Genomic DNA, 27,841 nt, shown 5'->3' with positions numbered 1-27,841 from the left:
ATCCATTTACAAACTAGTTGTTCATCAAATTGATGTGAAAATAATTTTCTTAAATGGGGAATTAGAAGAAAAAATATACATTAAGCAACCTGAAGGTTTCATAATGCCAGGACAAGAAAATAAAGTATGTAAATTAATTCTCTATATGGCTTAAAACAATCTCACAAATAATGGCATGAAAATTTTGATAATGTGTTAGTAACTAATAGATATACTAGAAATTATTTTGATAGATGTGTTTATAGCAAATTTGAAAATGATAAAGGAGTAATGATCTGTTTATATGTTGATGATATGCTAATAATGAGAACTAGTCTAGAGGTAGTAACAGAAACAAAGCAATTTTTAATGTCCAAATTTGATACCAAGGACTTGGGTGAGGCTGATGTAATTTTGGGGATTAAAATCCATAAACAATAAGGAAACTTTATTCTCTCCCAATCACATTATGTAGAGAGTATTCTTAGGAAATTTGGACACTATGATTGTAAACCGGCTAAAACACCTCTTGACTATAGTATTCACTTAAGGAAACATCTAGGAGAATCTATTTAATAAAAGGAGTACGCAAGTATAATTGGATCTGTATCTTACTTAATGAACTGTACAAGACTAGACATGACTATAGCTGTGAAAAAATTAAGTCAGCATACTCATAATCTCAGAAATGAACATTGGAAAGCTCTAGTAAGATTATTAAAATATTTAAAAAGGAACCATAAATTTTGGTTTACACTATTCAGATTTTCCTCTTGTTTTAGAAAGCTTTACTGATGCGAATTGGATTTCAGATTCAAAGGATAGTACTTCCTCCAGTGGATATGTGTTTACTCTAGGTGGAGAAGCAGTATTGTGGAAATCAATAAAGCAATCATGCAACACAAGTTCAACAATGGAAGCTGAGTTTATTGCACTAGAATTGGCGGGGTTAGAGGCAAAATGGCTAAGGAACTTACTAGTAAATGTACCACTTTGTCCACGACCGATTCCATCCATATCTCTCCATTATGATAGCTAAGTAGCAATAGCTAGAGCCAAGAACCAGACGTACAATGGTAAAAGAATGCACATCTACTTAAGGCATAACCTGGTAAGACAATACCTCAACAAAGGTACAATCGCTCTAGATTTTGTAAGGTCTGAAAAGAACCTTGTAGATTCGTTAACCAAACCATAGACTTCTAAGGTGGTTTATGAGGCATCAATAGGAATGGGGCTAAAGCCCATTACATAAGTCATTAGTGATGGACACCCAACCTATGTGAAATGAGATCCCTAGAATTATGTTGAATGGGTAAAAACGAGTTGTTAGATGACTTGGGAAAGCACTATCAATTTGTATCCCATTTCAGATGTCGAGGTAAGATAGTGGTCACTACAATTTGAGGAAATTGAGCATGGGGCTCTTAATCAATTAAGAATGGTGTGTGCATTGCACGCTAATAACTGACCTAAGTGAGTGTGAAGTGTGGTTACTTCTAAGAAAAATTAGGGCTGACTCTCTAAAACACTCATGATTCCAAGAGGGGAATGAGGCCGAAATGTTCCAAAACAAAAGGACCACTAAAGAACTGGTGAGTTGAGTTGGTTGGTTGGTTAGCTAGTTACGACAAAGAGGAAAGGTTGAAGGAGTCTGACTCCACCCGTATTCTATAACATAGTCTATCATACCTAAGTGTTGATTGAAGTCCAAAAGACATCACCACGAATACTTTTCTCACTACGATGTTCAAATTGTTCAATCTTCTTGTAACTTTGAATCTTGTAGGGGATTGTTTGAGGGAGATTCAAATTTTCAAGAATCTCTTTCCTCCATCTCTTGTGTTTGACTTTTCCTCTTCCCACTCTTGAGTGCATGGGAAGACTCCCTGTCCCACATTGCTTGGGAAAGGAGTGGAAGTAGATTATATTTGTAGTTTTGTGCAAGGGTGCTGGTGCGGATACGTGTACGTGTACATGTACGCATGCACATTACACCAAATTGTTTTTTGCTTTTAACCAGATTTGATTTTCGAATTAAACATTTTTGTGTCCATTCGAACAGGTGTCTGTTCAAATTTCAAACTTAATGTTTTAAAACATTTTCTCTTTCCTTGTTTGTGTCTCTTCCTCTCTATGCCTCTTCGAACAGGTGCACTGTTCTGAAGAGGCTCATGTCTGAAAGGATACCTTTGTGTCCATTCAGATTTGAGAACACTCTATAAAATGAGTGATGGAAGACCCAGTTTTCATCAATCACATTTTTTGACACAGTCTTCTGTGGTTCGCAGAGTTCTGGTAAGCGAGTGCATGCCTACCAGTAGCCTATGGGCTGTTTTATCTTGGTGACCGATTTGCGATCACTAGGTTGCACCATAGGGGGCAAATGCGGTTTTAAGGACACGATTCAGCCCTCCCTCCTTACAATTCCCAGTTCTGAGTTTCTACAACAACATCACAGCACTGCAATTTCTATTTGGAAAGCGATTATCGATAATTTCCATTCTGCCTTCTTTATTATTTTTGCAACATAGTTTCAACACAGGGGTGTTTGTTTTAGGAAGAAGAAGCTTAGATATGTCTTTCAATGACTCTTCTGTCATTCTTCATTGTGAGTGCAGACAGGAAAAAGGAGAGGAGAGGAAGAGGGAAGAAACAAAGGGTTGAAGGCTTGCACTATGACGGGAGAGAGAGCCACTTAGCATAGAAAGAGAAATAACTGGTAAAATAGGATTCCCTTTGTTCTTCATTTTTTTGTTTGTAAGGTGGTAGGTCTATGAAGATTATTAGTTTGTATATAGAACCTAACTTCTTGGCTTAACTTTGGCTGTTGGGGCCCAACAGCATAGGCTGTTGAGATAATTTCTGGGCAGTTCACCTATTCACGCTACCCATTCTCATGGTAACGTGGCACTCCCAGAAATTCTCTCAACAGCATAAGTTGTTGGGCCCCAACAGCTAAAGTTTTTCCCATCTTCTTTAACATTTTGAGAATGTTTTTAGACTGGACGCATTCACCAATTCACGCCCATATCTATGATTATAGTTAAAAAAGTAGGGAGGAATTACTATTTTACCCCATTTTATGGTAACATGGCATTGGCAAAAATGTTCTCAACAAAGTTTCTCCAGTTGGGTCCCGCCAGTCGGCTATGCTTAATTGGATTTGGGTGGATTGGTTGGTTTTGAAAAAATTTATGAACATATTTTTGTATAGCCACATTTTATTAAACTTTATCACCCAATTTAAGAATGGAATTGATTACGCACAAATTTAATTTACCAAACAATTTATACTATAGAGAGAAAATTAAAGGATATTTTTATATAAATAAAATGTACGTATGTATGTATAATATATTGATTTATTTAGGTGGATTTGGATTTGATTGGGCTCTAACTACCCAAGCCCAAATTTTCAGGCCCAGCCCAACCCACACAGCCTGAAAATTCTGGTTCATCCCGTACTAAATCATGGACTGGGTCAAGTGAGGCTCGGGTTAGGGACACTCAATTTGCAGCCCTACTAAAGGAGCCAAGAATTGAAGTCAAGAATGGATTGTGGAAATCAAAAGATGGAAGAGCACCAAACTAGACCAGTTTAGAAATCTGACAATTGAAAAAAGTGTTCCAACTTCCAACGATTCATCACCATTCACCAGACCAGTCGACCAGAATGACATGGCCAGAACAATTTTAACCGGAATAGTACCAGACTCCTTTCTCCATATGAGCATAGTGTTCCGAGGTGGAAGATTGGATCTATCATTTTCAAATAAACTGATACTCCCTATTAACCGACAATTTCAGCATAATGATCCGAGGTGAATTTCTTCCTGATACACGGGTTTAGTATAGTAATCTTAATTAATTAACATTCTCGAATCCATTGACTGATTTCATGACCCAGCAGGAAAGAAGATTAGGTAGGGAGTCACGAAAGTGGATAGGTTTGAGTGGGTTTTGTTGGGTTGGTGAAAGACCAGCACTTTTGTTGGGTGGTTTTAGAACCAAACTACCCAATAAAAACTAATTGAGTGTCGCCTTGACGTGAGGCCTAGGCAAAGTGTCTACATCATATAAGATTAATAGGGCTGCGTTTGTTTTTCCTTAAACAAATGAAATCTTTCAGTTATTACTTTGCTTTCCACCCCCTCCTAATTTGTAAATGGCAAGAAACACAACTTTGAATTTTGGCTGAATTTGGTTGAATGCATGGGAGTGATAGGCTGAGTGCGTGCAAATTTTGGTTTACTTTTGCTTCACATTCGACCTTGTCTGTTTCTCAAAAGTAAAATAGGACTTAAATGGTGTGGTCCTATCATGTATGTAAGACAATGGAGGTAGGAAGAGGGTTATTTGTTTGAGAATGAGACATGAAATATGATGATGTGGTCTTTCACTTTATATAAGAGAGAATTGAGGTAGGAAAAAGGTGGTGCAAAATTTGTATCAGTTTTTGAAATACAAAATTTACAGAGTGAGTGTAAATGAGACAAAAAATACACATTTTATGCGCGATAAGGATTCAAATCATAATTACAAATAAACAGATGCAAAACTGAATTAAATGCAAAATGTTTATCTAATTAAAATTTACACTACAATCAAACGCAAGAAACTTCCATTTCATGTTGAAACAAACACAGCATAGATGGCATTTATTTAAGCCACAACAGGGAATTTGATGTAACCACGCGCATCCATTTGACTGGGTTTGTGTTGTTCAACTGTTTAGACATTAAGGAATGCATCAATATTAGAAAGTGATGATGAGACATTTGGAATGGACTAACTTTTCAAATGTTTGTATGGATTGACCAACTATTTGGAAACCGTTGGCCATTCAGCTTTTCATCAGAAACGAAGTGAAGCTATACTTATAGATTCTTATATCCTCTTTTTTTATGGCTGTCTCCCACTAATTTAAAAATTGGGTCATTTACTTAGACACGCCTATACTTTTATATATTTATTAAAACTATGCTCTAATTTGCATATTATTAAAATACCTCTTATAATTTGTAATAATTATTTTATTTAATTAACCTTTCATTAAAAACTGTTCCTATTTCTGCCTAGCGGAATGGTCACATGACCACTTAAAACAGAGAATGTGAAAGGGAATAGGTCCATGATTCTATATTCCAAAAATATCCATCAATTCTTATTTCACCTGAACTCCATGCCTTATATAGACAAAGTTATAATGTGAGGGGATAGGGTTTTATTTCTAAAAGATTGATGTGAGGATTAGGGTATTTTGGAATAGGAGAAACGCTGAATCCATGCCATTTTTACATTTTCCAATCATTTTTAAAGATCATCTGGTCATTCGTCGTACACCAAATAAATGATTCTAAGGTCATGTTTGAGAGTGCTTAAAAATAAGTATTTATTTGGGTTATTAAGCACTTATTGCTTTTTGTGAAATAAGCCTGACATAAGGGCTTATTTTAAAAATAAGAATTTATTTTTACGCCCAAATTTCTAGCTCTTTGTAAGTGCTTATAAGCACTTATTTAAAATTTTTCTTCCAAAATCAACCCTAGTTGAATTTTAAAATGCCACTTATAAAATTATTCCTAATTGAATTTTATAAAAGTACTTTTCAAAAGTGCTTTCGTAAAAGTGCTTTCATAAAGTGTTTTTATAAAAGTGCTTTCATAAAAGTACTTTCGTAAAAGTATTTTCATAAAAGTGCTTTCACAAAAGTGCTTTTATAAAAGTGCTTTCATAAAATTGCTTCATAAAAATGCTTTCATAAAAGTGTTTTTATAAAAGTAATTTAGTAAAAGTGTTTTCATAAGGGTATATTTTAAAATTTTGAAAGAAAATAAAGGACAAAATAATCACAATTACTTATTTAAGTGTTTATTGGAGAAAAAGACTACCAAACATGCCAAATGCAAATAAGTGCTTATTCGAATAAGCACTTATTTTTAAGCATGTATTTTTAACTTAAACACTCCCAAACATGGCCTAAATATGTAAAATTATAGGGGGTGTGTATATAAAATGACTGTTGAAAAAAATATCTACTTTAATAAAAATGTTGGAGTCTTGGTTTATGAGTATTTATTTAACGGGCATTAATATTAAGCCTAGATTAGCCCAAGCCACCAAATAAAGCCTAAACTCATCCCTTGGGCTGTTTGTTTGAAATGTATAAGCCATATACATCGGTTTAACATCTATTTGTTTCTAAATATGAGAGCTTGCACTCCTACCTAGTTAATGCAAAATTTGTACTTATATCTAATTTACACTCACTAGCCATGCAAATTTTGCATCCCAAAAACTCATGCAAAATGCGTACCCATTCCTCTTACCTCAATTCTCCCTCATATTAAGTTGGGACCACATGATCTTGCTTCCAAATTCCAACCTCACTCAAAGAAATACCCTCATCTTACTTCCATTCTCTTTCATATAAGGTGGGGACAATATCATTCTACTTACAAATAAACAAGATAAGTCAAATCTGAAGCAAAATCTAACCAAAATTTTCATTCAGCATATTTGCACTTTCATGCATTCACACCAGTATGAATAAAATTTGCACCACCAGCAAATTAAACCTTAATTTGGATCGAAGATTGCAAATACAAATATGCTCAGTACAAAACCTTGTATAAGGTATTTCTAGGCCCTGTATTTGCAATCTTCTCAAATTAAGCCTTTGGAATTTCCATAGTCGTAAGTCCAACTAACCAACCAAGGAGCTTACACCATCTTCTTTTCTCTATAAGAAGATCATTGCCCAAAGATAATCTTTTCTATATTACTATTATATATTTATAGGCCTTGCCTTCATAACCATGGTTTTGGGCAACTCATAAGATATTCATTGCAAACTTTGACATTTTTTTTTAAAAGGTCTGAGCAAGATTTTAAAAGGCTTAAGGCATAATGACTGAAAAAGGTGAGCAAGGCATTGTAAGGCAGAAGCCTCAAAAGCTTAAGAAAAAAATAACTAAAGTTTATAAATTGATAAAAATAACATATAATATATCAAATTAGAATGATAGAAGGCAAATATCCATAAAATAGAAGTTTATAAATAATAAATTTAGCATTTAAGAATTAAATAAAAAAATAACTAATCAATTAGAAATTAAGAACATTTTATAATTCATGTTTCAAAATGCAAAATTATCAAATTATTCAAATGACCAAATTAGAAGAAAGGAAGCTTATGAAGAATCATCCATATAATTGATATTAGAAGAAATAAAGCAACTTGACTGATTTGATCTATGCAAAAAAAAAAAAAAAAATCAATAGAAACTAAGAATTTAATTGGCCCCTTTTGCATTGAACTCTCCTAAAATACTAAAAAAAAACTAATAGAAGTTGATTTTCCCTATTTGTTTTTTTTTTTTCATTTTTACACTTTTTTTTGTCCATAATTGTTGAAGTGCTTCTTCTATATATTTTGAACTCTAAAAATGTATAAATATATATTTTTCTACATTAGATGACTAAGTAACCATTAATACTTGAGGCTTTAAGATGCCTCATTCTGAAAAAAGTTGTGAAGCTTCAGCCTTCAGGCAAAATTTGTGCACCTCGCCTCAAGCTATACACCTCACATGTACACCTCAACTGCCCTGTGGTTGATTAAACCACTAACCATTAATTCTAGGTGTACATCTCCTTATATATGATGTTATTCAGAAAAGAAGGGGTCAAGGGTTCGTAGTGGCGTTTTCGGTATTGCAATTAAGTCTCTTTTATTATTTTAAGTGGCTTGTAGTTTTGGAAATTGTTGATGAATAAGACACCTGAAACCCCTTCTACATTGAGATTTTATGACATAATTGTGACATTGCAGTCATTCTAGGTTCAATCTTTGGTTTTCGTTAATGCTCTCATTCTTTGACATGATCCCAACCTTGACAGGAGATCTTGATTTTGCTATATGCTACTTGGTTTATCTAGAAAATCTAGAACAAACATCTCTTCCAAAATACAAACTTTGCTTATCATAGAATAATTAATGAGACTAATAATTAAATAAATTATTTAAAACAACTATGCTATTTGATGCTACTTGTGGTGTCATTGATGTCCTAATCTAGGAAAACATTAACTGGAACCCTCACCTTGAAGGTTGGGTCAAACTCAACATTGATAGTGCAGCGAGAAGCAGCGCCAGAGATGCCACCACTGGAGGTCTCATTTGCGACTGGATGGGAAGTTGGTGTGGAGGTCTCATTCTACATAAAGGAGATACTCATTACTGAAAGCTCAAGAATATGCAGGTCAGAGGGTTAAGAGTCACAATCATCCTTTCACTTCTTCTCATCTTACTTCTAATCGTTCACTTGATCTAAATTATTTATTCTGATGTATGAGGACCAATCAGTTTATTCTAAAAAAGACTTTAGATACTATGTTATGTTCATGGATGACTTCATCGAATTCTCTTGGGTGTTTCTTATATCTAAGAAATCTGAAATGGGGTTCATGTTTTCTTATGTTTTGAATGCCATATCTTGAAAATGATGTTTGCTTCCAAGAACAAGGATGAAAACCGATTGGGGTGGAGAGTACTGCAAGTTATCCAATGTTCTTACACAATTTTGGAATTGCTCATTGTGTTATGTGCCCACACGTGCATGAGAAAAATGGAGCAATTAAGGCTATGTTTGGTTCAATTTTAGGCTTTATTCTTTTGATTTTTTCTCATTCTAGGCAAGAATGGGTAAGAATGAATAGCATTAGAGTGTTTGGTTACAAAATTCTTGTTATTAGCCACATTCTTTTTAGAATGAAAAATTAGCCCCATAGTACAAAAATTGATTAATCTATGGCATGAAAAATAATAATGCCCCATCTTGCTCATTGGCCACATTCTTTTTATGAAATCACTTTTACAAAAGTACTTTACAAAATCACTTTTATAAAAGTGCTTTTATATAAAAGAACTTTTGTGAAAATGCTTTTATAAAAGTAAATTTATGAAAAATACTTTTGCGAAAGTAAAGTACTTTTACAAAAGCACTTTTATAAAAGTACTTTTACATTAAAGCACTTTTGTAAAAGTACTTATTAAAGTACTTTTACAAAAGTACCTTTGTAAAAGCACTTTTGTGGTAGTACTTTTACGGAAGTGCTTCTATAAAAGCACTTTTACAAAACATCTATGCTAACCGACCAGTAAACATCTATGCCAACAATTTTAGAGACATTGGCTAGTGGTTTATGAATATTGGCAATTTGGCATAGATTTTTTTTCTTTTTAAGAATGAAAATGGGCAATATAGGACACTTGTCATTCAGAAAAGAATTCATTCTTAGAAAAAAAATGTTTGGTTCATAGCAATATTTTCTCATTCTGCCCATTTTTACTCATTCTTGTTCATTTTAAAATTTCATCATGAATAAGAATGAGAAAGAATGAGAATTGAACCAAACATGTCCTAAGAGACATCATTATGATGACATTGAACCAACTTGCTTCTTCAAAACTGTAAAATCTGTTCTCTGGCATGCTATTATGTCCCAAGAGTTCTCTGCTCTCATTCAAAATGGAAGATGGTCTTTGGTGCCATATGATCCAAAATGCATATAATTGGCTCCAAGTGGATTTATCACATTAAGCGACATGCTAATGGCTTATAAAGCTAGGTTAAGTGGCTTAAGGGTTTACTCAATAACCATGTGTGGATATTTTGAAATATTCAGCTGGTTGTAAAGTCCGTCACCATTCACACCATGTCTCTTACAACTGGCCAATTCAGCAAACAAACATCATTACCTTCTTACTCATGAAGACACTTACATGGCATGAAACAAGCCCTCCATGCATGGTTTCATCGTCTCAGTTCCCACTTGCTTACTCTTGGATTCCATGCCTCTACATCAGATCCTTCTCTTTTTATCTTCTCCAAAAAGATGGTGTCCACATATACCTTCTCGTTTATGTTGATGACTTCATTCTCACTGGAAATAGCAATGCAGCTCTTTCTTCCCTCATTGCCACTCTCAATGCTGAACTCTCACTTTGGACTTAGGTGACCCCCATTACTTTTTGGGAATTGATTTCCTTCGTTCAACTCCCCTTTAGTCCTTTTTTCTATCTCAAAGGCGCTATGTTGTGGACCTGATTACCAAGCATCAACTTGAGGGCATTAAACCAATATCCACCCCCATGGCTTCCTCTTGTAAACTGTCCAAGTACTCCAATGAATCTTGCGCTACTAGAAGAGCACACTTGACTATGGTCTCACACTTACCTCTTCCTCCTCTCTAAAATCAACATCATTCTGACGCAGAATGGGTGGGTTTCCCAGATGATAACCAACCCACTGACGGCTATGCCATCTTCCTCGGGTTGAATCTTCGTTCATGAAGCACCAAGAAGCAACCAACAATTGCAAGATCCAAAACAGAAGCTGAATTTCATGCCTTGGGTAGCACTACTTCTACTGAATTACTTAGGCTTGGTGCTCTCTTAAAGGACTTGGACATTCAAGCTTCACCACCAACACTCTAGTGTGACAATATTGGGCCAATTGCCTTGCTAACCATCCAGTGTTTCAAGCCTGAACGAAGCATGTGGAAGTTGACTTCCATTTCATTCGTGACATGGTTCTTCAAAAATGTCTTGTTCTCAAGCATATTTCCACTTTAGATTAGATAGCTGACATATTTACCAAGCCCCTCCCTTCTCATAGGTTCTCTACTCTTTGGTCCAAGCTCACTATCCACTCTGGGTTGTTTCACTTGAGGGGGCCTGTTGACATGTCAAAAGAAGCTACATCCGAAACCACTGATAAGTTTTGCAAGAGTTCCACCTCGAATGCATCTCTATCATGATATACCTCTTATCATAGTAGTTCTCTACTCTTCCTATTGTACCCAAAGTTCTAATGTACATCATATATCATAGTATCTATCTATCTATCTATCTATCTATCTATCTATATATATATATATATATAGCAAAACAGTCCACGTCACCATGCCTCTCCTTCCTCCAAACCCCTTCCTAATTTCCTTTTTTAACGAATTTTATATTTTTTTAATTCCACACAATTATCCATTAAATCAGTAAGGAAATAGCAAAGGCTTAACTATTTCTAACAATCATAACGAAAGAGGGATTTGCTTTTCTAATGTTTAGCCAAGTGCACCACTTCCCCCACTATCTCCTAAATTCTCTCTAATTCCTATTTATCTCCTAAATTATCTCTAAATATTTATCTCTTAAATTATCTCTAATTTAGTAGAGAGATTCACTCCTCAACTATCTCTAATTCCTATTTATCCTCACCCCACTTTTTATCTACATCCATCTAAAGAAACTTTCAATTAAAAATATTTCAGAATTATTTAAATATTCTAACGAAATTATATACTAACTTTAAAATATTTATTCAAAACACAAAAATTAATTATTATAGATTTAATAATATTCATATTATTAATAATTCTATATATTTTTTTTTAAATTCATCTAGAAAGTATATAAATTATAATTTTATGAATTATTCAAATAATAAAAATTTAACATTAAAAATAAAACATTATTTAAATATTTAAATAACTAAATATCTTAAATAACAAAACATTAAAAATAGTTAAAACATTATATATCAAAATATTTAATATAACGTAAAAATATTAAATAAATAAAATTCAAATAATGAAAAATTTTGCATATTATTTAAATATTTAAATAACGAAATATAACATCAATAAGTTTTAAATAGTTAAAATAAAGAAATTATGTAATAAAATTAAAAAGTTCTTAAAATTAGAAAAATAATTATAATATATTTCATAATATTCATATTAATAATAATTTAATATTTTACAAAATTAATGACAAATTATGTAATAATAATACTAATTATAATTTTATGCCTAATTAAATTCAATAAATAATTAATATTTTATAATTTTAAATAAAAATATTATTTAAATAACTAAATAATATTGTAAATAACTAATTTCACTTATATCGATTAATAATTATAGAAAATAAGTTTCAAAAAAAATAATATTTATTTGTAATAATTTTACAATAATAGTGTACATTCATTATATATTTATATTCATATATATAAACAACTATTATTTTCAATAATTATTGGAGATTAAACAACTATTATTTAACTTTTGAAATTTAATTTATCGTATTTTTTGTTATAAATTTACTTTTAATAATTATGTATTTTTTATTAATATTTATTAGAGAATAAACTATAATTTGAGATTACACTATTTATTGACTAATTTAATATGTTTTAAGTATTTATTGTATTTTTGTAATTATTATATTTTTATTAGATATCTATTGTATTTTCATTATAAATTTATATTGAATAATTGTGTATTTTTTTTATAAATTTTTAATAATTATAAGAGATTAAACTATTGTTATTTATTTGAGATTAGACTATTAATTATGCTAAAATTAGGAATGTTCAAGAATTGGTTCAATTCGATTGTAGGCTATTTCTCTAACAAAATTGACCTAGTTAGGTTGGGAGTTTGTCACTCAAAACAATTGACCATTAGTCAAAACCTGTCAATTCGGGTTGTAGCAGTTTGGGTCTATTTTCGATTTGGTTTATTTGTTCAAAAGATTTAAACTTAAAATTTAAACTTAAATTTAATAAATTACAATGGTATTATTAAAAAATTAAATTTATTATATAAAATATTTTAGACTAAGAAATATGAGAAATTTCCACTTTTCTGTATTAAAAAATTATATTTAAAATATAAAATATTAATATATATATATATATATATATGATCGGGTCGGTTCAGTTTTGGTTGGTTTACTAATGGACAAATTGAAACTAATCTAACTTGGTCGAGTTGGAAAATTGCTAAACCAAAACCGATCTGAAATACTAGAAAATCGACCAATTCAAGTTGAGTTTAATTGGATTGGTTATTAAAAAGTTACAATACAAAACAATTATATATTCCTATGTATTCTATTGTTTAACTTTGGCTTAACAAAACCCGTACATCGCACGGGTTCCCACTAGTATAAATATATAACTTCTGGAGGTGGTTCTAGAGTTAGGCACGAACACTTCCTTTTCTTCCATTTGTGTTTTGCCTCTTTACTTGTCCCCCCAAGGAAAATAGATTTATCGTTGTTAGTGGGTGCTTATGGGAGACTTTACCACTAGACTTTGTTTGGGTTCTGGTTAGTTTCGCAATTGAATAAAAAAACTAAACTAACTAGCAAGTGCTAGCTGAATGTTTTTGTTTCCATGATTGGGTAGAAGTAGTGCCATTATGCTCAAATAGTTTGCTCACCATATAAATCCTTCCCATTAATATGCATTAGTATGCATATATTGGAGACTAGATCTGCTACAAAGATAGACTCAAACGTGACCTGTAGTTGCACATTCAAGCATGTTTTGTATTTATATTTGTCATTGAAGGGTAGTACTTTTAGGGGGTGTTTGACAACATGGCTGGTTTTGTTTCCAAAAAAAAAATAGTAGCTACATCAACAAATTTTATTGCTTTTTTCTAATATGAAAGTTTTTGTGTTTTCAAAAACCTACCATGTTGTTGAACACCCCTTTACATGGCAAGATGGGAATCATGCTTGACATGTGCTGCTATAGATCATCTTGGAAATTGTATTGGTGGTATTTTGGTAGTAGTAGATCTATACTATTTATTTAGGGTATCTATTTAATCACTAAGGAGGTGTTGACCAATGTGAATTGTTTTTCTTGTTGCTAGTCCAAAAGCAAAACAAAACAAGCAAATGGTTAGAAAAAAATTTAATATATATTAGATTAAATAATTCCTTATTCAAACAAGTGGCATCTTATGTTCTCAAGAAAGAGCACCTTAAAAGTGGTTATTAACACTCTCAGATCCATTAAAAAAAGTATGAGCTTTCAATGGTAGTTACCTCCACTCTCAATAAGGTTAATGGTAATTACCTCCACTGAAAAGAAAAAAAAAATCTCAATTCAAATGATTTAAGATCCATAAAGTGGGTTATTATTTAGTAATAAAACTTGATTTAATCTCTTAAATTATTTAACAAAAAAAATGAGTGTCAAACAAAAACTTTCAGAATAAATGAAACAAAGTGAATTAAAAAATCAGAATACTAGACTTGTACTTAGTACAAGGTTATTCTCTAGTTGGTTACTTAAAACAAAATCACAAAAAACATGTTCTTGGTTATGTGTGTGCTTTTGGTTTCTAAAACTGAAACAAAACCAACTTATTTTTAATTTGATATCAAGTTTTATAAATCATATAATTTCTATACTGTAAAGTCTGTTTTTGTTTTTAGAAAAACATTATTTACATGGCTTCAAAAACATGTATTATTTTTTAAACAAAACCAACTTATTTTTAATTTTCAAAACAAAAAATGGTTCAAGAATGCATTCTTGTTTTTTGGCAATTTCAAAAGCAAAAACATGCATGTTGTAGAACACCCCTAAATTTAAGGGATATTGGCCATTGTGTTTAGTTTAATTTTATTTCTGAAAACAACATCAACTGCCATATCAACAAAATAGTCTGGATGTTGTTTGGCAAATATGGAAGTTGTTTTTAATTTGTTTCCAAGGCTCAGTTTGGAAAGAGTACAAATTCAAATATGTGCAGTGTAAATACATACAAAATAGAAGATTTTGCACTCTACATATTTGCATTTGTACTCCTTCCAAACTCAGCCCACAGCTCAATTTGGATGAAGTACAAATACAAATAGATAAAAAAAAAAAAATTCAAGGTTTTGTATTGTACAAATTTGTATTTGAATTTGTATTTGTACTCCTTCCAAACTGAGCTCAAGGGATTAAAAAAACATGCACACACACAAACCATATACATTGGCCAACACCCGCTTAAATGTTGGAAGGGTTACTAAAAGACCCAGGGGAAATTGAAAGGGATTTCAAAAGGGGAAAACTATTGGGCTTTTGAGAAGTCATTGAATGCAATTGTAAGGATCCCTTTGTTGATTCACTCACCAAACACCTTGATGTTTAAACCATGCATACAAGTGGTTTGTTTGATAGTTAAAACAGTACTATTTTCAGGTCTTGTTTGAAACTACACTTTTTTAAACCAATAATTTAATTAGGATGAAGCATAGTATGTCCATGGGAAATGAAGACCTAAAAATATATGGTTGGGCATGAGAAACTGCACTCTCTCTCTCTCTCTCTCTCTCTCTCTCTCTCTCTCTCTCTCTCTCTCTCTCTCTCTCTCTCTCTCTCTCTCTCTCTCTCTCTCTCTCTCTCTCTCTCTTATCTATCTATCTCTATCTCCAATAAAGAGAACCTATCATCGTGGCTCAGGTGTGAATACAACAAGCCACATATTTCCATTGATCATTATACAATGGAATATTTTTACAATTGATCTTGATAGCAATGTTTCTATGCGTGCCAGAAATGAAAAATAAATCAGAGTTGTAATTAAGCTCGCCAAGGCCTCATGGTAGATATGTATAATATATTATGATGGCTGAAGCTGAATGTCTTACTTTTTGTCTTTTACTGAATGACTTATTAAGGAGGCTGCAAGCTCCATATATAATTGCTGAAGCTGAAACTGGTTGATTAATATACACCAGATATTTTATTGTATATATATTTAATTATTATTCGAAAGACAAAGTAAAAATCATCCAGTTCATCCAGCCACTTCATCCGTTATATATCGAACAGCCCTTAATACTACAGTATTAGACAACCTGATAAATAAAAAAAGAAAGAAAGAAAGAAGTATTTTCTAAATATCATGTTATTGACCATTAAAAAAAGCGAAGATACAAATGTGCCTGACAATGAACAATTTACAATTGAAAGGCTGACATAAAAACCAAAGGACAATGGGATATTACTCCACCTAAAAGCCAAGTTTGAATGGAGATTCTTTCAAAAGAGATCTTTCTTCAACTCTGGAATCAGTTTTTCCCTAATTCTAGATAGTCAAAATGTTTCACCAGCTGCAAATTAAACTGGGTCCTCTCATATAGACCATTAATTTTCAGTAGATAATCCAGAATAAACTGTGGTAGGTTCATCCTTATGTCACTACAAGTTAGGAAAGCAGTCCACGAGAGGAGCATCTACATCATAATCTTGGGGCAATAGTGCCAAATTTGACTGTTGATATGATGTTGCCTCACTCAGTTGTGACGCCAGTAATTTGTCCAGAGTCTTCCAGTCAACCAAATTCCCTCCATGACTGTTCCTGTCATTATCATAGTCATCTTTGGTCATATTCTCCAGACCTTCTTTGGTAGCCAAACCAGCGGACAGTGTAGGACTGTCCAACTGTGGGAGTTCTATGAGTTGGTGATGATCTACATAAGCACTCTTGGATCCAAATTCCTGCTCATAACTAACTGCCTGATAATGAAAATCGGTTCCTTGATAAGCTTCAGTTGCCCGTGTAGGAACTGTAATATCTGAATAGAAAGATCGAATTCCGATATTGTCATGATCCTTTGCATAATAAGGGCGATTCCACGTCTGGAAGCTTTGTGGGTGGCTGCTTGGACCCTGCTTCTTGAATGCACGGCACACGACCCAACCCTCTTCCTGCAGTCTCAAACTAACCAATATTAGTAATGAAATATCGATATAGTGATTTTGTCAAAATAAGTACAGAAACTGATGCACGATGAGCTTGCCTGAGGAGGTGCAAATTCAGATGTTTGGAGTCGATATTCATGCATGATCCAGTCAGTTTTTCTCCCATTGGGTGCTCGACCCTTGTAGAAGACTAGGGTCTTCCTCATCCCAATAATTCTGTTCTTGGACAGCACAGCCTTATCTCTTCCTGTTGCCTTCCAGAACCCAGCAGCAGTAGCTCTGTTGGTCCTTGTTCCAGTTGGATATTTCTTGTCCTTGTGACTGAAGAAGTACCATTCGTTCCGTTCTTCATAACCAAGCTTGCATCTGTCTGTAGGGATTAAAATTTAAAAGCACATGCCTGAGATCAGAAACCACCTTTGCTTGAACATGTTTCTGTGTCAGTGTGTTGTGTGTGTAACTCATAGCTAGTAATAATACCTTGGATGTCCCATGGCTCTATTCTGTAGAGGTCAATATCCATGATAACATCTATATCAAGCTTCTCGGAGTTAACCTTTCTCTTCAGATAGTATCCCACAAGCTCTTCTTCTGTTGGGTGGAATCTAAAACCTGGTGGGACACACGACTCCAGTTCCATTTCTAGATGTTCACTGATGCTGAGAATCAAAGCCCACAAAATATATATGTTAGAGAGAGAGAGAGTGCCGTGCCAGTGAGGCAGTCACTAACTCATCAACTTGTTAACAGTAGATGACGTAAAAGTTCTGTTGATTCTCTTGTAAGTTTCAAATCTGAACTGGACCAATGTTGGGTCTATATATATGTAAATTGGCAGGACGGTCAGTGGGGCCCACCAATAAAGGGACAGACTTCTCCATGACAAAACTGTCAAGGATATCAGCATTCAGCAATATTGCACCTTGCCTCTAGCTGTCTACGCTTAGCCTAAAATATATCGAACGGGGGAGAGGGGCCGAAAAGATTGACTTTAAAAAGCACAGGCATAGTTGTTTTCTGTTGAGTGGAGTGCACTCCATGACTTGTCTATGGTGGTGGAAGCCATTTTCACCACCCACCATACTTCACGACCTCTCACTCAACAGCCGGAAAATATTTCAGGCTCGTAAGAGAAAACAACAACCCATTAACAATAATAAACAATTAATGTTTTCTGAGCTCACCAATCCGAACTATCCAAATTTATGTGTTAACCCTAGACTATGACCTCAAAGTTCTTTGATCAGATACACCCGGCCTTGAATTGAGAAGAGGATTTCAAACAAACATTTGGTTAGAGAAGTTGGGTGGATTTGAAAACCACCTCTTGATTGAAATACTTGAACAAGAGTTCAATTGATTGCTCACCCATAGAATCCTTTCTTGTCTTGAGTAAATGGTCTGAATCCCCAATAATTTGAAGGACGAGTTCAATCAACAATTGTTACAGTCTTCCATTAGAAACCTTTGAACTATAGGATGGGATATATTCTTATATGAAAACTTCAATTACTGACCAACAAAAGTACCTTAACTAGTATAGCTAGTGCTTGTTCTAACTCCTATAACTCATGGTAGCGTGGAGAGAGTAGAGAAAGAAGTTAAATTAGATACCACTCACTAGTATTCTTCTAGCTAGTAAAGCTTTGATATCACTAATAAATGATAATATGTTAAATAGTATAAGAAATCATACAAATAATATAGTACTGACCCGAAGATTCAATATGGCCGAGCTATGTTCTTCTTGCCTCAGAGAGAGAGAGAGAGAGAATTGTAGTATATGAGTGACTTTGTGGTGTTCTTTCCTGATTTGTTATGTTATGGAGGGAGAGGCTTTTAAGGTGAACGCAAGATATAGAGAGAGGGGAGAGGGGACGACTAGATGAAAGGGTGTTATCAATTACGCGTGGGGTGGCAAGGATGAAAGGAAAGGGTTGTTTGGACGGCGTGACACCAAATTTTCACGCCACCCTCCACCGATATTTTGTGTCTCAAGGTTTTCCACATTCAGAGGCCATCCACATACAATTACACAACAGCATCTCAACAATCCAGCTCCTCTGAGTTAGGTGCGCCGCCCTCTGCCATGTGTTGCCCGCTGATACTTGACACTTGGATGCCATGTCAGAATTCCACCCATCAAAATCATACACCCAATCATTTCTGCCCATGTCAAGTTTACTTCTTTTGTTCCCTCATGAACCCCACAAAAGGCACCACCCTTTTTACATGGCTTGGCTAGGCTTAGTTTTTCGCTCGGCTCGGCTAAAGTCGCCGCAAGATTAGAAATATTAAATCCCAATAATTAATAAAATGACAATTTCCTTTTTTATGATACAAGTGGGAGTGCACATGCAACTGTTAATAATGGATAGAAAATTAAAGATAAGATATCTGTTTTATGTAGTTTTCCTGCATGCATTGAAGTAAGTATAGTGACATATTTCAACTATAAATTCTGTAGGCTAGTTAATTAGAGTCCACATCTGCTATCAACGAGACGCTACCAACACAGCTTCCAACATGATCTATAGCCACACAAATCGAACATGATTGCCATTTCAAAAGTATAACCCTATCATTTACATCATACAAGTTCGAAACATGTTTGAGATGTGTGTGTGGTTATAGATCATATTAGAAGCTATATTGGTAGCAGATCCAAGCAAAGTTAATTACTATGCCATATCTGCAATTTTTTTTTAGAAAGTGTGCATCCATCCTTTGCCAGGGCGGAATGGCTGAAAGGCATAACACAACTTATGTAACCAACCCCATATAATTGGAGGAATAAGGATTAATTGAGTTGAGTTAATGTCCTTGTCAGCTTTTTCTCTTCCTCATGAAGCTGTCCTTGTGTCTCAGCATTTGCAATTTTGTACATAATGGCTTCCCATTTTTGGCCGGATAACAAGTATCGGATTTTGAATGATTAAATCCATGAAAACATATAGAATGGAAATTATGGACAGTAATTACCATTACGCCCAAGAATGCTGACGATGATAGTTGGCAAATATTCAAAAATGTCTACCAACTTTTCTTAAACCAAATTACGTCCCCATTGAGGAGTTGGAGTTTGGAAGGGGGAGGATACCAGCTTATCTGAACCCTAGAAATTATAATCAACCTAAAATGAAGTTGCACTTGGAACCTAAACTCTAAAGTTGTGTTTGGTTTGAAGAAAAAGTAAGAAAAGGAAAGAAAAGGTAAGGAAACCTTTATAAACCAAACATAGCCTAAAGAAACATTTTGTGTTTGGCCTTTTTCTTTCATTCTTTCTTTTGTTTTCTCTATAAGATAATGTAAATAAGTTAGAACAAGGGTACGCTGTGGTCCAACTACATGTATTCAATCAAGATAATTGATGCAATACCCACTAGGTTGGAATTGATCAGGAAAATTAATCCCTTTGTTTCAAGGATACGACTCATGAAGGAGTGAAGAGATAAAGAAATGGAATGAACCAAAGGCTTGTGTATCAGTATATGCATGCATGCCAGCCTTTCTAATAACAGAAACAACAAAGAAAAGAAAAGAAACTCACAGGATTTCTATGATTACTATTTAAAAAAAAAAAACAACTAACCCCTAACATCTAATATTATTTTGAAGTACCAACTTGACTCCACAGATTATAATTAACTACATTATTATCTGATATATAAATATAACTAATAGCATATGTGCTAAAGAAATTCTATGCTGATTATTATATACTGGAGTAGTGTATTCTATGTGTATAAAGACATTACATATTTTATTTATCTAATTTGTATATACATAACATCATTAAGTTTCTACTTTAAGCAAGTAATAAAAGAATCCCTTCCTTCGGAATATAATAGACATTAGCTTTTATTTATTATAACTACAGAGTATATGTGATTGAAAAGGAATTGCTCAAGAAGATAAAAGGCTTGCCTCACTCTACTCTCCCCACCCCTTAAAAACTAAAGAAGAGTAAAGGAGAATGTTTCCATTCAGATCATACAATTATGACAACCCCTTTTTACTACCACTTATCCTTCTTCATTTTTAGTTAGTTTTGGCAATCATGCTTGCAAGAACTTCTCCACTTAACAAAGAGAGATTTTGTGAGGCGCTTGTAGGTGAAGGTTTGCTTGAAATGGTGCCAAAGGAAGATGCCTATATGAAATTAATGATCATTGATTAAGTAGACCTCAAGATTTACTTTCACGGCTTTAACCAAAAACAAAATTACAGCCAAAAATAGAAATAAACACATTACTGTTCTGTACTACTGTTACCAGACGTACCATCAAGTGATGTGTTTACTTGGGATTTTTTTTTTAACCCCAAACTTTACTCCCGGTGGAGGGGCGATCATCTTAAATTTTATTAACCATTTTCAAAAGGAAATTTTGTATTAACAGGGGAGGACTTAGCCGCCCGCCTTGCCCCATTACCCAAGCATACATAGCTCTCCCTCACCATCTCAGACCCACCAAAGAAAAAAAAGGCCTAGCAAAACCTAATTAATTCTAAAGATAGGAAAACCCAAATTATCTTCGTGAATAAGACGAACCAAATCTCTAAGAATTTGAAAATTACCATTGATCACTTTAAGCGTGCATCTTTCATCAATTCATTTGTTAGCTAGGAGATCAACACAACGATTTCCTTCTAGTAAGATATGGGTCCACCTAAAATTCATTCTCTGCACTAAGTTTTTAATCCTATGCAAAATGTAAACAGAATTCCAAGGATAATCCAATCTACCCATTAGAATGTCAATAATGTCAACTTGGGAATTGTTCACCAATACGAATGATTTGTTTTTTTTTTCAAACAAAAACAACCGCCACATACCTCACCAAAACTATTTACTATTATTATTATTATTATTATTATTATTATTATTATTATTATTATTATTATTATTATTATTATTATTATTATTATTATTAAAAATGTGATAGTTGCTTTCATATAGAAAATCAAAATCATACATGTTGGCAAACACCCTCTAAGTTAATCAATAGATGGTATACTTCGGAGCTACTTCAGGCTAAATGGTTATGAATTATGACACAGCAAATCTTTGAGTCTTTGACAAGTATAAGCATGCCAGTATAGCATATATATATATGCAGTATAAATATTAATAGATTAAGGCCACACTAGGACATAGAATAAATAAATGTTTATTAAAAGAGTTCAGCCGTGTTGTATTAAAGGACAAGTTATTCAACTGACTGGTTTTCTATCAAAACAGAAAGCTAGATGTTTGTATTTTATACAGGGTTTGCAATTCAGCTAACCACCCTAAAGAGAAAATAGAACAATATATTGTCTTCTACAGCAAGCTCATGGCTAGGCATTTTGAAAGTTGTTCTTTTCTGTCAACATAGAGAATATAAAACAGTACTGTCTGTTTCTTGATGATATTGTTCAACACCTTCCTAGGGAATAGGGAAATCTATTGAGATTGTTGAAAAGAATATAAATATTTAATTTAAGGTTTTAAAAGTCATCAATTACTTCTTTACTTCTCATTGTTGTATGGTATACATACACAAATAAGGTTTTTTTTTCCAACATGCATGATTTTGTTTAAAAATAAAAAAATAATTTGTTTTTTTTCTAATATAACACTTGTTTTTGTTTTCAAAAGCAAAATCTTGCATATTGGCAAATAACCCCTTATACACAAATACTTTTATTGAAATATAATTAGAAAATGGTAGGGACTTGCTGAAGCTCTATCCGTTCAATTTTGTTTATGAATGACTTCCTAAGGCTGTGTTTGGTTGCAATGCAAATAAATTTGCACTGTAACAAACCTATGGCAGTGTAAATTATTTGAGTGCAAATTTTGACCTATTTTTGTTTCAAATTTTAGTTTATTTTGTTTGATTTCAGTACAAATGAAATAAATAAATACATAGAGCAGAATAAAGTAAAACCCAAAACAAAATTAATTCTTATTTGCATTTTTTCATTTGCACTCCCATATATTTGTACTAGTGCACATAAATGTGCACTGCAACCAAACACAGTATAAAATGTAGAATGAACCTAAATATCATGAAAACTGTTGATAAAATTTTAATGAGTAGTTCTTAATGACTATCATTTATCAGTCTCTATCTCTAGGGTTTGGGGTGGAATTCCAGACCTGACTATATATACATACAAACATAAACATGCATACCAAACTTTTTATATATCTTCTTTATGGTTTACCTATAATTACTTCATGTAAGTATGTAGTAAGATGTCTAGAACTCCTAACTTTATAAGGTATACATAATACGATTTGAGAAGAGAAAACAAGAACACTATTAACAATCTTAATTTGCCTATGAATTATAATCAAGTTGTATCAAGTTAGAGCCAATAAGATAAATTAATAACAAAGATGGTTCTGGACTTCTGATAAACCGTATGTGTCTTTGTCTTCTTATCAGATTGGAATTAAATGTATCAGAGATCCACCCTAAGAACCTCTAGAAAAAGCAAGTAAAGAGAAAGTTATAAGGAAAGTAAAGATTGTGATTTGGGTACACACACTGCTACATATACAAGAGTTATGTCTGATAATAAACAGAGGTATCTTTTGTCTCTCAACAAGGGGTATGCTCATTTATCAAAAACAAGGTTTGCCCAAATCACCGCCCACTGGAAGTAATAAATGTATTAGATAAGATGGGTACCATGTCATTTTCCTAGGAATCTTTTGACAATAATCCACTTAGGGCACGTTACATCTATGTTTAATTAGTTAAATGACAAAACGTTCCTTTCCCTTCAGTACTGATTTGGGTCGGTAGGTCGGTAGTAGACCACTTGCTCCATTGGTCTCACTATGCATTCTTTACATCTCTCAACCAATTAAGACGAACAAATTGGAGTTGAGGCGGTTGTTATGGCTCTCTGTCTCCACGCTGTTTCTGTCTGTAGGCATGCGTTGCTGATCTTAAAGTAGTGGAACAGATTTTTTTAATGAATTATGTATTCTCTAACATGAAAGCAAATTCCTTGTTTGGCTGCCCATAAGCAATTAATGCAAGGCATTTTGATGTGTATTCCATAACAAGTATTATGCCTTCATAACGAATTCAACACTATGGTTTTAAAAAATATCCAGAAATAAAATCATTTTGACCACTGGTTTTCGGGCCAATGATTCAACTGTCCAGTTTAAATAATGGCCGTTTTGACAAAAAAATAAAAAACAGTCAAAAAATGTTGAATGAATCAATAGGCCGACAGTTTAACCGCCCAAACCAACTGATCAGTGACTGATTTAATGGTTTTTTTACTAGGGACCAGGTTTAAGGTAAAACAGAATCAATTGTGTAAACAGTTTCCAGGCTGAGTGATCCGATTGTCCAAACCAACTGAGATTCAAAAACCATGCTCAACACAATTTAGCCACTCAATCCTACAAAGCCAGATGGTATTCTTCACCATTAATGGGAGATAAATGGAATGAGACAAGATCCTGCTAAATTTGGGCCCTGATGGGCTGAGGTTGTACCTAGATAATGTTGTTATTAGTAGAAAAATCTTTATGTTTCCTTTGGATTTGCTTCATCGGCATTTGCGCTTTTAAAGCCCAAAAGCACAAATTAAGCCCCAACTTGAATGCCTGTTTGGGAGGTCTTTACACAGCGGTTTTTAGTTTTACAAGGTGAGTCCCACCTGAACAGCCTATAAGTCATGTTTGGTGAAACTTCAAATAGCCCAAAATGATTGTTTGAAATCTGAACATGACTTTTCACTGAAGCTTCTTTTAGTGGCTTCTCCAAAGCAGTTCAACCAATACTTCAGCCCTCCCAAAAGGACCCTTAGGCTTTTAATTTTAGAACTTAAAAGTTTTGCTTTTTTTTTTCTTAGGGGGCGGGGGTAGCTTTTAAATTGTCTTGCTTTTGAAAACAACTTCTACCAAACGCTAAAAAACACTTTTTGGCTCATTTTTATTCCCATAGTCCAAAATTCAGAAGGAAAATTTTATCCAAACAAAGCCAAACCCCTATTCCCGCAAACCAAACGGGGTCTAAAAGCCTGAAAGAAGGGATGTGAGGATTGTAAGTTGTAATTTTCATGTGCTGATTTATTATTATTTCTTTTTCCTTCTCAGACCAAAAGAAAAGCCTCTTAGTGTTCTGGGTCAAGCCACCGCACGGCAAGGGTGCTGCAATTTGTTCATCAATAAGTAAAACTTGGAACCAAACAGCCAATTTGGTGTGTACACTTGGAGCTCTCTGGTCAGATAAGCACAATCATTATTTAGTAGACATTAATCCACATAATCATTCTACAGCATATAATTCAACTACGAAATGACAGAACAATTAAGAGAATGGAAACAAAAAAAAAAAATTACTAGGAGAAGAAGATCGATCAATAGAGAGAATAAAATAAAAAGGAAGCACTCAAGCCATTGAGTGCAGCCGGCCGGAACTAAAAAATGCAGCCAAATTTGGCTAGCACACAAGACACGTTTTCATGAGTCGCGTGATAAAAGAGTTTCATAGGATCTAGATGGATTCTCAAAATAGACCAAAGGCGACTGCTCGACCTTGACGTGCAATCTGTATTATAATGTCTCTACTTCTCTATCCATATACAAGCATAAAGCATTGAATGGTAAGCATTCAGCCCATCATCATCAATGAACCTTCTCCCCACGTCAGATGATGAGCCAATCTTAACCTTTCATTTGATGATTTGTTCTTGGGTGGGACAGAATAAGTGTAATGTCTCAACTTCCCTATCCATATGTGAACATTATGGTGAGCATCAGGCCCATCATCATCAATGAACCTTCTTCTCCAATATGATGATGATAGACTAATCCTGACCTCCGATTAATGGGTCAGTTCTTGGGTGGGCCAGAAGAGTAGGAAATATTAAATGGGTGGTCTCTATGTGGGGTGAATGGAGGACGATAGAGCTTGGGTGTATGGAATTGTGGGTGCTTTATCTGGATTGGTTGCTTTTGTAAGCACCAATAGTGTGTTTTAAGTAAGTGGGGCTTGGGCGGTTTGTGGGGCTAGGTCTGCTCCGACCCACTACATTTAACGGTATCTTTAACCATTTTCATAATATCCATTTGTGCACTTTTGTGAACAACGCTTTAAAGCTTTGTATCTCAGGCTTCTAGAGGCTTGATTTACTAGTCTCGATAATGACTTGTCCCTTCAACCAACCCTTTGTTGTCTCCCCAACTTGGTAGGGCCCACATCGTAGGCTCCAAAACCAAATATCGGTCCAATCACAAACTGATTGATAAAACCACAATAGTAGGTTGCACTATCATGGATCTTGATGTAGACTTATCATGGCGTGGGCTTCTATGTGCTGGCACCTGGCAGCTGATGAAGGTAGCCCAGATCCATAACGAGCCCAATTTTGAGGGTAGGCCCACCCGTTGAGGATAGAGAGAAAAATGGAAAGTTGTTGGATTAAAACAATTGCTCCTGTTCTGTCCAAATTGAATAAGTGAAGTTCAAAGCTTACTAGGTTTAAAACTCATGCACAGAACCTACCAAAACAATGTGTTGTCATTTTAGGATAGACAAGGTTGATTTTAAATTGACTACATTCAGCTGACAGTTTCTCTTATTTAGAGATATAGTAAAGGCTATTCATGACTTTAGGCTTAGTGACTAACACAACTAATTTTAGTTGGTTCATTAATTATATGCTTATTGGAGAAATCATAATTACCATGGAGTCACAAGTGTCACACAGAAGAACGACCTAGCAGGTATACCAGGATTTTAGTATCTTATTGCGATTATTTCGATGAGGCTTTAGCAGTTTGATAAATCTAGTATATATTTGGCATCGATGATTCAGATATAGTACCGTTTTAATACAGTATCGTTTTTTGAAAAAACGGTGTTTGTTTTTGTTCAGAAACGTTGCTGTTATGTAGGACGTTTTCTACAGTAATAGCAACGTTTTTTTATTTGGTATCAATGTTTCAGGAAATGTTTTTAGCACTAATATTTATTATCTAGTGTCATGTATGGGTTGGAAGTATCGTTTTCTGAGAAAATAGTGTCTTTTTTTTGTTTGGAAACATTGTTGTTAGGTAGGACGTTTCCTGGAGCAATAGCAACGTTTCTGTTTGGTACCAATGCTCCAGGAAATGTTTTTTTAACACTAGTACCTATTATCCAGTGCCACGTCATGTCTCTGTCACTGTCACCTCATTTCTATGTTGGAAGCAATGAGATTTAGCTCCAGGAAACGTCAAATTTGGCATTGCTCCAAGCTATGCCTTCTCAATTTCCAAGACATGACTTAAAGCACCGCTTTTTATGGAAAAACGGTTTCAAACAAACAAATGTTTCTAGAATCACAGTTTTTTCCGATGTCATGCTGATGTATCGCCTTTTTCTGGAGCAATGGCATCAATGCCGAACAGACGCAATGAACACTTGAGCATATGGCTTAGATACATATACCTACTTACTATCAAAGAAGTATCAATTATTGCTCTTCTCGGAGCCAGAGAAGCAGCCAAGAATTTTATTTTTTTTCTTTTTTTCGCCAGTGGGGTCGTTATATAACTTGTATTAAAAAATATCTTCATACAATAAGATCTAGATATAAGGAAATTTTCAAAATACAAATATAAGGAAAAATTCTTAACATATTAATCACACTACTTCTACAAAAAAAATAATGAATGTCACTTTACAATTGTCCTTAATGATTGTTTATCTTAAAACAAAAAAAAAACTATAAAATATAATTCCAAAAGGAAAATTTGAAAACATATAGAATTATCAAGTAAATTACACAATTATAAGTAAAAAAAAAAATTAGAGAAGTCATACTTTATCTTCCTCTATTTTATACATGTGATGGCATAAAAAAAATACTTGTGATGCTTGTAATTAAATTAATGTGATAAATGAGCTCTTGACTTGAACTTCATCTCAAGTCAAGCATAGAAAAATAAGAAAATTATATTAGAAATTCTTATATATAAAATTTATGAGAGGGTTATTCAATTGTTCTTTTTTTTCACTTCATGAGGCCACACAATGGGAGTAGCCCATACCCTCCCTTAGTTGGATTTGATTTGAGGTCTCTATTCCAACAACTCAGAGGACCTACCAACTAAGCCATTGGTAAAAGTTGGGATCTTTGTTTTTTGTGTCTTTTTTTTATCTAAGATTAAAACCTCATATTGTCAATGATATTCGAAAGTACAATTTTGAATTCGAGATTCGACATAATCGAATTGAATTTGGATAATTCGAATATTTAATTAATAGAATTAAAGATATTATATTCATATTGAA

At 33.8% G+C, this 27,841-nt stretch overlaps 1 protein-coding gene across 1 annotated transcript; it reads right to left on the bottom strand.

Annotated features, from left to right (window-relative positions):
* Positions 1 to 15,730: 15,730 nt before the first annotated feature.
* LOC148852518 (NAC domain-containing protein 30-like) lies at positions 15,731 to 18,385 on the bottom strand. The gene is made up of 4 exons (XM_088946977.1): positions 18,259 to 18,385; positions 17,025 to 17,203; positions 16,643 to 16,914; positions 15,731 to 16,550 (listed from the first exon to the last, which is right to left on the bottom strand). Exons 2-4 carry the CDS (start codon positions 17,182 to 17,184, stop codon positions 16,041 to 16,043), a joined length of 942 nt encoding a protein of 313 aa, XP_088803103.1. The 5' UTR covers positions 17,185 to 17,203; positions 18,259 to 18,385; the 3' UTR covers positions 15,731 to 16,040.
* Between the last annotated feature and the right edge of the window lie 9,456 nt (positions 18,386 to 27,841).

Source organism: Nelumbo lutea, chromosome 5 (assembly GCF_056320005.1).
Source record: "Nelumbo lutea isolate HS-2025 chromosome 5, American lotus-T2T, whole genome shotgun sequence".
Classification (NCBI taxonomy): Eukaryota; Viridiplantae; Streptophyta; class Magnoliopsida; order Proteales; family Nelumbonaceae; genus Nelumbo; species Nelumbo lutea.
The sequence above is the reverse complement of the archived record's forward strand: the minus strand, read 5'-3'. Positions and strand labels throughout refer to the sequence as shown.